The 10,590-nt window shown below is 40.1% G+C and overlaps 1 protein-coding gene across 1 annotated transcript; it reads left to right on the plus strand.

The window, feature by feature from the left end:
• Positions 1 to 2,336: 2,336 nt before the first annotated feature.
• On the plus strand, positions 2,337 to 5,965 carry LOC311290473 (extracellular calcium-sensing receptor-like; the record flags this gene model as incomplete). Its single annotated transcript, XM_084408963.1, has 6 exons — positions 2,337 to 2,497; positions 2,825 to 3,116; positions 3,416 to 4,228; positions 4,371 to 4,547; positions 4,791 to 4,914; positions 5,052 to 5,965. The coding sequence occupies 6 exons, from the start codon at positions 2,337 to 2,339 to the stop codon at positions 5,963 to 5,965; spliced, it is 2,481 nt and encodes an 826-aa protein (XP_084265089.1).
• Between the last annotated feature and the right edge of the window lie 4,625 nt (positions 5,966 to 10,590).

A 10,590-nucleotide genomic window follows, 5' to 3' on the forward strand; every position in this document is an offset into this window, starting at 1 on the left:
AGTGCAAATGAATGGTCCATGAAATTACCTTCGGCCCCTGAATCCACCAGTGCGTGACAGTCGTGATTGTGGGCTGACCATCTTAGTCTTACCGGGAGGAGCGTAGATGTTGATGAGGTCTTCTCAGCGGAGATCCCACCCGACAGTAGCCTCATACTTACTGCCGGGCTTGGCCTTTTACCGGGCAGTTGTAAGCATAATGTCCTGCGGCGCCACAGTACAGGCAAAGGCCTTGGGATCTCCGCCTTTCCTTCTCCTCCCGGGAAAGCCGAGCTCGACCGACCTGCATGGGCTCGTGATCGTCGACGAGGCTGACCGCGTCCCTGCCGCTGGACCGCTGATTCTCAGTTCCTCTTAATCCTCGGCTGGGTAGCATCCGTCGCTCGACCCTAGTCAGTCGTGCATCCACTCGAAGTGCCAATTCCACCAGTCCATCAAGGGAAGTAGGAAGGTCCAGGGCGTAGATCTCTCTTTGGACGCGGTCAGCCAGCCCATGCAGGAACATGTCCCACTGCGCCTCCTCGTTCCACTGACACTCAGCCGCCAAGGTCTTGAATTCAATCGAGTAATCTGAAACTGACCTCTCTCCTTGTTTGAGTTCCGCGAGCATCCGAGCCGCCTCTCTCCCGGCAACCGCTCTGTCGAAAACTCGTTTCATTTCGGCGGCGAGTGTCTGGAACGAGGCGCAGCAAGGGTCTTGATTCTCCCACACCGCCGTCCCCCATAGAGCTGCCCTCCCAGTCAACAAGGTCAGCACAAATGCCACTTTGGCACTCTCGTTGCAGAAAGTTCTGGGCTGGAGGGCAAAATGCATCGAGCAACGTGTCAGAAAAGCTCTACAAAAGTTGGGCTCACCCGCGTATGATTCCGGAACAGGTAGGCGGGGCTCCGACTGGGAGGCGCTCGCTGATGGTGTGGGGGGAACGGCCGGTGTGGGTGGCGCAGTGGGAGCTCGCAGATGTTGAATTTGCTGGGTGAGCTCGGACACCTGCGTCACCAAAGCTTGAACAGCCCGGGCCGTATCATTCAGATTCTTCTCCTGACTGTCCATCCGCTGAATGCTGGAGTTTACAAACTCATCCAAAGTTGAGGGATTACTCGCTGCTTCCATTGACATGGTCAGATCGTTATGTCACGCTCAATGAGACGGAAGCAATAATGCAAGTAAAACTCTTTATTGAGGAAAATAGATGAACAAGTCTCTCTCAGGCTGGAATAGATGAACAAGTCTCTCTCAGGTTGGAATAGATGAACAAGTCTCTCTCAGGTTGGGTGACGCAGGGACAAGATGGTCAGCAATCCGGTGGTGTAGTGATGCGATGACGAAACGTGAAGAAATCCAGACGACGAACGAAAACCAGTAGAACACCAAACAGGAAATCAAGACAGGAACTGAAACTCCGACGGGGACTGGATACACACACACGGAAGACACCAAAACAACGATCTGACAAAGAGAGACAAGTGCGGTGAGACTTTATAGATGAATGGATTGACTGCAGCTGTGATGAGAGTGAGATCAGCTGGATCGCTGATGCGCCGATCAGAGCGGTAACGCCCACTCGCACACACCCACACACACACATAACAACAAGTACACGAGACAAGAAGGAAACAGTGAATTCATGAACCGTGACACAAATTACTTTTGAATGGCTCGTAATGAGCTCGACTGGAGTCGCTCTCTTTTTATACAGATTACAGAAGCTGAGAATATTTGTTTTTTATATAAATTACTTCATTTAAAAGATGCGATCTCAAGCTTTATGCCCGTGGGTCTGTTTGCCTGTTTGACAGAATTTTCGCGAAGTTATAGATCATTTTCGAACGCGTTTCAAATGGGAGTTTACTGACAGAGAGAAGGCAGAAATCGCATCATGTTCATTTTTCTTTATTTGTCAAAAAGCAAAACACTTTATTTTTATTGTGAGTATACAGAAAAAAAATAGAAACTGAACAGGATCGATTGATGTATTACACGAAAATGAAAGATCAAAATTAACAGAGCATTTAGTGTTTATTTTCATTGCTAAAAAAAAAAACGAGCAAAACGCACGGGCGCGTTTTTGGTCCCCAGAGGGTTAAAGGAGCCAAATGGTGTCTTGACAAGATACAGACATTGGTGGAGGGCCCCAAAATGGCAAAAATTACGTCTTCATTTCCAGAGAGGCCGCTGGCACCGCCTGCTATATAAAAAAAAAAAAGTGCCACACACAATCTTTATGATAAATCAGTGAGCTGAGGGAAGAGTGACATAGCGAGATAAAGGGTGAGGGATGTGGTTAATTCTGCACATTTGTTTGTTCCTGCCTTGTAACTATATCTCTGTAGCCATGATGACCGGTTCAGGTACCTGTCAGCTCCAGGGACGCTTCAGGCTGAATGGGATGTACCAGGATGGAGACCTTCTAATTGGTGGTCTTTTTGAGGTTCAGTACCTCAAAGCATTCCCAGAGCTGAGCTTCAGAATGGTGCCAAAACTACCACACTGTGAGCTGTGAGTCTGGACCACACCAACTGAAGAACACTTAAAGGCAATAATTGGAAAATGGAATGCTATTTTTATGACTACATATACATTTTCAACAATGATTTAAGAAACTGATATCATGTTACATGACATGTTGATGGGTTACAGGACTGAAATTCACTGCATACTGTATATAACTTTGTATATATACTGTATATATTTTTTACAAATTCAAAATCTGATCTCACAGAAATGTTATGGAATTCAGTTAATCTTATTTTATAATTTTTTCTGTTGTTACTGTTAGTATTATTGAAGTTAATAGTCTCATTTCATTTGTATTGTCTTCTCTAGCTTCTATATGACAAGTTTCCAGCAAGCACTAACAATGGTTTTTGCCATCAATGAGATTAATAACAACCCCAACCTCCTGCCTAACATCACACTTGGTTACCGGATCTACGACAACTGTTTAAGGCTTGGAGTGGCATTTCGTGGTGCCACAGCTCTGGTTAGTGGGACAGAGGAGACCATCTCTGACCTCAACTGCAAAGGACCACCACCGGTGATTGGAATCATAGGTGATCCAGGTTCTACTCATTCTATTGCAATTTCCAGTGTCCTGGGGCTGTTTCGACTGCCTATGGTAAGAGATATATTTTTACCTTTAAAAAAATTTAAAATAATAAAAAATCTTCAGGAAACTATCATTTCTAAACAGACTAAAAAGGAAATACTTTCACATGTTTATCAGTCTTTTCTGCAACCCTTTTCTAATTTGTTTTGATGACATTATATTTGGTTATCTACTATGCCATAATCACATTTTCGATATTAATAGCAAAACATTGTGTAAAACAAAACAAAAAATTTGACAATGACTTTAGCACTGATAAAAATGTTCATCTTTCTCTCTCTATCTCTGCTCTCCATTCTCCTAATTAGATTAGTTACTATTCCACCTGCTCCTGTTTGAGTGACAGGAAAAAGTACCCCTCTTTCTTCAGAACAATCCCCAGTGATGCCTTCCAGGTGCGGGCTATGGTTCAGATCTTGAAGCATTTTGGATGGACCTGGGTTGGTCTCCTCTATAGTGACGATGATTATGGCATCAATGCCGGTCAATCCTTTTACCAGGATGTGCAGGAGTTTGGAGGGTGTGTGGCCTTCTCAGAGATACTGCCCAATGATAACAATCAGAAGGAAATACAACGCATAGTTGGAATCATTCAAGGCTCCACAGCAAAAGTGGTGGTTGTATTTTCCACTTCAAGCTATTTGTTGCCCGTGGTTGATGAGATGGTGTTAAAAAATGTTACAGGCAGGCAGTGGATTGCTAGTGAGGCTTGGGCTACCTCACCTGTGCTTCTTGCTCCACAATTTAAGTCTGTACTGGGGGGTACACTGGGTATTGCCATCCGACGAGGAGAGATACAGGGGCTTGGTAACTTTCTGCTAGGCCTTCGTCCTGACAACAACTCACAAAACAATTTGGTGAGAATCTTCTGGGAGAACATGTTTGGGTGCAATTTTGAAACTGGAGGCAGAGAGGGTGAAAAAACTTGTTCAGGGCAAGAGGTTCTAAGCAGCATAAACACACCATACACTGATTTATCAGAGCTTAGGGCCTCTTACAATGTATATAAGGCAGTTTATGCTTTGGCACATGCTGTTCATGATCTGATGCAGTGTGAGAAGTGGAGAGGACCATTCAGTGGGAATAGCTGTGCCGACATATCCAACCTGAAACCCTGGCAGGTAATACTCTAATATATAGATTATACAGATTATGAGGCATATAAAAGAGCTGAATGTGGAAAAGCAAAATATTTTGTGTGCTATATTAATTAATATATCAGATAAACATATATAACCCATGTCCTGTCTTTAAACTGTACAGCTGGTACACTACCTACAGAAAGTGAACTTCACCACAGGCTTTGGGGATCAGGTGTCATTTGATAAGAATGGAGATGCTTTAGCCATCTATGATGTGTTGAACTGGCAGTTGAGCTCTGATGAAGCAATAATTGTCCGTACAGTTGGTGTGGTAAATGAAGGGTCAACAACAGGGAAGGTGTTGACACTGGATAAGGATGCAATATACTGGAACTATGAGACAAATAAAGTAATTTTTATTTTATTTTAAATGTCATCATTTGTGCAAATTACTATTTAAATATTTAAAACAAAACAATATCAAACGAATGACTAAAGAAAAAAAAATTGTGCAATGTGTTCCCAAGACCATCAGATCATACAAACACAACAGAGACATATCAGTCCTTGCCTGAATAATAACAGATGATGTCTCTTTCAGCCCCCACAATCTGTGTGCAGTGAGAGCTGCCCACCAGGAACCAGACGAGCCACAAAGAAGGGCCTTCCCGTCTGCTGTTTTGACTGCCTGCCCTGTGCTGATGGAGAGATTTCTAATACAACAGGTGAGAAATAGTAAGAGGTATCATTGAAAAATGTATACTGAAAATAAAACATTAATAAACTATAACCATTAAACCATATTTTATTTCGCTATTTCTCTTTTATTTTATTTTATTATTTCTTACTTTCACATGTACAGACGCCACTGAGTGCAAAGCATGTCCAAATGATTTCTGGTCCAACCAAGAAAAACATCATTGCATCCCCAAAGAAGTGCAGTTTCTATCCTACGAGGATCCTCTGGGCATCTCTTTGACCACTGCATCTCTGCTTGGCACCTGTATCTGTGCAATTGTGATTTTCATCTTTGCTCATTACTGCAAAACTCCTGTAGTACGTTCAAACAATTCAGAGCTCAGCTTTCTGCTACTGTTGTCACTTAAACTGTGTTTCCTATGTGTGCTGCTTTTCATTGGCCGGCCGCAGTTGTGGACGTGTCAGTTAAGACATGCTGTGTTTGGCATAAGTTTTGTCCTGTGCATTTCCAGCATCCTGGTCAAGACTATGGTGGTAATAGCCGTGTTCAAGTCCTCTCGACCAGAAGGTAAAGGTGCGATAAAATGGTTTGGAGCAGCTCAACAAAGAGGAACAGTCCTGGTCCTAACAGCCCTCCAGGTTGTGATATGTGCAGTTTGGCTATCAACTGCCTCTCCAACACCCCAAAAAAACAGCCAGTATATTAGGTCTATAATAGTATATGAATGTGCTATTGGCTCAGTGGCTGGTTTTTCTCTACTGCTGGGATACATTGGACTGTTGGCAGCAGTGAGCTTTCTTTTAGCTTTCCTGGCAAGAAACCTTCCAGATAATTTTAATGAAGCAAAGTTCATCACTTTCAGTATGTTGATCTTCTGTGCTGTGTGGATTGCATTTGTTCCAGCATATGTGAGCTCTCCAGGGAAATATGCAGTGGCAGTGGAGATATTTGCCATCCTGGCTTCCAGTTTTGGATTACTGGTGGCCATATTTGCCCCAAAGTGCTACATCATTATATTACACCCAGAAAGAAACACTAAAAAAGCAATCATGGGAAGAGGTACACAGAATAAATAGATGCGGTTTGTGAAAAAAATCCTAGATAAATGTGTGAGTCTTTTATTTTTACACTAAGACACTATTTAAGGGAACCACCACGTTTTCATAAAGAACTCTTATATTAAGCATTGTGCGTAACTGCTTTGAGTGCCTCCAGGAACAAAAAAATAACCGTTTTTATTTTTGAATGTGTTGTTGGTTCTATAGTTACCATTAACTTCAATTATAAATATACTTGCAAGTAGCAATATGGGGGCAGCAACAGCAGTGCAGAGCCAAAAGAACACAAAGAGAAAAAATAGAATGTACATGAAGAACAGATAGGTTCAGAAGTACAGGTGATAATGAACTCAGTATGAACAGAAGTTCAGATGAAAATGGACACAATGAACAAAATAGCATTTATTTCTAATCCAAAAGGAAGAAAGATTAAATTATTAGTGTATTTAGTATTTTCTATGTTTGATAAGGAGGATCAGTGAAATTAATAACAAACTAATCCTGTGCCTTTCAGTAATGTTTATGATGAGCTGCTGATGTCAATAGTTTAAATTATGACTAATAAATTGTTTAAATGTATTTCAAAGTCAAAATATTTCTTATTTATACTTACGAAGCCTGATTGATTTAGTTTACCCCTAAACGTTATAGTATTAATTAATGCATTAACTATTAAACATGTACTAACATGTTTAAGGCTGCTGTTATTCATGCATGAATCATTATGACTCCTGTTGTAGTTAAGATCACTATTCATTGGTTCATGATTAGTTCATATCTTCACTAATCATGAGTTCATGTTGAAGTAACTATTAATTCAGATATTAGTACATGATTATTCATGCCCTGTTATTGTAAAGTGTTACCGAATTAGTCAATTAAAGGCCGATCTCAAATCTACCCTTTTTGTCAAGGATACTAGAAAAGTCAGTATCCTCACAACTTTGTTCCTTTTTAGAAAGAAATGGAATCTGCGAGGATTTCCAGTCAGGATTTAGACTGTACCATAGTACTGAGACTGCTCTCATTAGAGTTACAAATGATTTGCTCTTATCATCCGATCGTGGTTGTATCTCTCTATTAGTGTTACTCGATCTTAGTGCTGCATTTGTTACCATTGACCACAACATTCTTTTAAATAGACTTTTGAAAATTATATTGGCATTAGTGGAATTGCATTAGCATGGTTTAAATTATACATATCTGACCGTTATCAGTTTGTAGCAGTAAATGAAGAGATGTCTTATCGATCACAAGTTCAGTATGGAGTACCACAAGGCTCAGTACTAGCACCGTCGCTGTTCACTCTGTACATACTACCCTTGGGAGATATTATTAGGATTAGTTTTCACTGTTATGCCGATGATACTCAGCTCTATATCTCTTTGCGCCCCGTCAAAACTTGCCAATTCAAGAATTTAACTGAATGCATAGCTGATATAAAAATGTGGATGACTAGTAATTTCCTATTACTTAATTCTGAAAAAACAGAGTTCCTAATGATTGGACCAAAAACTTCTGCACGTATTAACCTTGAATACTGTCTAACAATTGATGGCTGGTCTGTCTAGTCTTTGTCGTCGGTTAGGAACCTGGGTGTGCTCTTTGATACCAATCTTTCATTTGAAAGCCACGTTTCTAGCACCTGTAAAACCGCATTCATCCATCTTAAAAATATATCTAAATTACGACATATGCTTTCAATGGAAAATGCGAAACAGTTCATGCATTCATGACCTCAAGGCTAGATTATTGTAATGCTCTACTGGGTGGTTGCCCTGCACGCATAATAAACAAACTGCAGCTGGTCCAAAATGCAGCAGCTAGAGTTCTTACTAGAACCAGGAAGTATGAACTGGGCTGCGTTTCCCGATAACGTTGTCTCTTAGCGCGCAACGAAGACTCTTAAGGTATAACTTAAAGGTACAATATGCAAGCATTTTTTGCCGCTAGAGGGCGCTACATTCCAAACAACAACAACGGCGTAGCTTGATGACGATGTGAAGGAGCGTGGAATGATGGGAACTGTTGTTTTCAACTCCACCGTGGATGTAAATCAGTCAGACGGGAATCGAAAAATCATGTTCATGGATGAGGCTAAGTTCTATTTTTATAAATGTTGCGTTTAATGACATGCTTTTTGTGGCGAGGAGGGCGTGGTTCAGCGCGGTCTGTAATGGGAGAGAGAAGAGACGAGCGGGACGCAAGTAGATCAAGTGCAAATGACAAACATCTGTGTCTTATTGCAGTGATCGGCGTGGAGAGACCGCTTATAAGCCGCACGCTGGAACGAGAGAGAGACTGAAGAGAAAATTGGACGCAGAGAAAGCGAACCGGTGGATCCGAGCTCTCATTTTTGAACTGTTTTGAGCCGTCGCGGTTGCCACGGTGAATGCGCGTTGTGCACGACTTTTGTTTGTTTTGCTTTATTTTAATAAAGTATGAGTCCCAGTCACGCCGACCCCTGTCTTCTTCCTTCCTGACTCTTGGACCTCATCACACTTGTATTTCATTCAAATGAATTAACCGCAAGAAAAGTAAGGTTTAATACTACATTGGTTATCATAGATGTTACTGTATGTCGAATTCATTGTTGTGATAACACTGCGCAGTTTTACGTGTTCTAAACAAATGCTATGTTTATTTACATGGCCATAAACACAGACGTGATAAACAATGTCAATAAACTATACACAAATCTAAAGCAATAATACTTTCCTTACATAAACATAACTATTACCGAATGCTACATTTGAATATAAAATTAAGCATGCTTTGTCGACGGAAACAGCTAAAATCGGTAAAGAATAACTGTGTTCCATAACGACAGCACGAAACAAGCTAACGTTTGTTGCTTGATAGACGCTACAACTACAACTTCCGCATTTGTCCAGGACTCCACGCAGTACGAGCGGAAACCGAGGGTAACGCGGATATGACGCAATTGACTAGCGACTCCCAGCTCACCCCTGCTCTAACGCCCCGTTTCCTTGGTTAACCCTCTGGGGTCTGAGGTGTTTTTGGGGTCCTTGAGATGTTCTGACATGCCCTGACATTTGTGCTTTTTTCAGTTGCTTATAAACATAGTAATGGCAAAAAAAAATTACACACTATTTAGCACAAACAGGGCTACCATAATATGTGAGCAACAAGAATGTACATGTCTGCATTTTTGAGAGAATAATGTTTATGCGTGGTTATTGAAAAAACTAAAAACTAAAGTTTCTGAAATAAGACCACAAAACACACACTAAATATGTGCCAATAAGACTTTTGTCTAATGGATGTCATCGCCTAGTGTTTTTTCTTCAAAATTATGTGAAAATCACCCTGCCTAATCCTTCACATAACACAATACATTGATTTGAATTTTGCAAAGCACTTTCTGTTTGGAAAGGCAATATTCGAGTGGGCGTCAACGATCATGCATATTTAGTGGTTCACACCTGAGGACCGCATACTTAATGAGCCATTCATTCAGGTGAGTCACTGAGCCACAAGAATGCAAGAGCAACAGTTGGAAGCATCTCAATTCTTTTTTATTTTTCCACATATTGTGCTTGCAAATTGGCCTATAATATCCAAGGAAAACATGTCTAGTAATTGTGCAGTTAATTCTCATACTGTATTTTCAGTTTTGGAATATTTATCCTCTCCCCAAATTTGTCACTAATAAAACACAATAAAAATTATTTAAAGAAAAGGCTTATATTTACCTTTTAATAGTTTGTTTACATCTACCTTGTAAATATTTAAATAAACAACAATTCAAGTGTAATCTTTCTTTGTAAAAACTAAAGTATACATTTTATCATACATATTTCAAAGTTAAGGATTTGATTGATTATTTGATTATTTTTGACAAAAAATTGGCAAATAAAAGCTTATTTGAGGTGGCAGATATTTTACAGTAAAAATGTATCTATCCAAAACTAATCAACGAAATGTTGTCTTTCATATGTCTGTAACATAGGTCTTTCATTTTTATTATAAGGAATATAAATGTTAATTTGCAGTTTAATACGTTGCTTATACAAATATATATCTATGTGCATACACACACACATATATATGTGTATATATTTATACACAAAAATTAATTTTATTTATATTTTTTATATACATTTTTTTTTTTTCACAAATTGTGCTTGCAAATTGTATAATATCCAAGGTAAACATTTCTAGTAATTGTGCAGTTAATTCTCATACTGTATTTTCAGTTTTGGAATATTTATCCCCTCCCCAAATTTGTTACTAATAAAACACAATAAAAATTATTTAAAGAAAAAAATTATATTTACCTTTTAATAGTTTGTTTACATCTACCTTTTGAGGGACATTTTCCCTTATTATTATTCCTCACAGCGCTGCGAGACGGTGTAAACAAGTAATGATCTGAATAAACTTGTGTTTTCTCGAGCTGATATGGGGCTCGAGAAAACACAGCCCCTCACAGGTTTGCGCCGTGGATTCCCGCGAGTCAGACGCGGATACTGTGTTTGTTTTAGGCTCGCGCAGTCTTCACTCGGACGCGCGCTTCAATCCGTTGTGGAGACTCTCTTTTCGTTCCAGTGAAATTACAAAACAAAATACACACAAACATGTCTCTGCCTGATATACAACCACTGATAAACATAATCTGA

The sequence above is a fragment of the Rutilus rutilus genome, assembly GCF_951802725.1.
Source record: "Rutilus rutilus genome assembly, chromosome: 5".
In the NCBI taxonomy this organism is placed as follows: Eukaryota; Metazoa; Chordata; class Actinopteri; order Cypriniformes; family Leuciscidae; genus Rutilus; species Rutilus rutilus.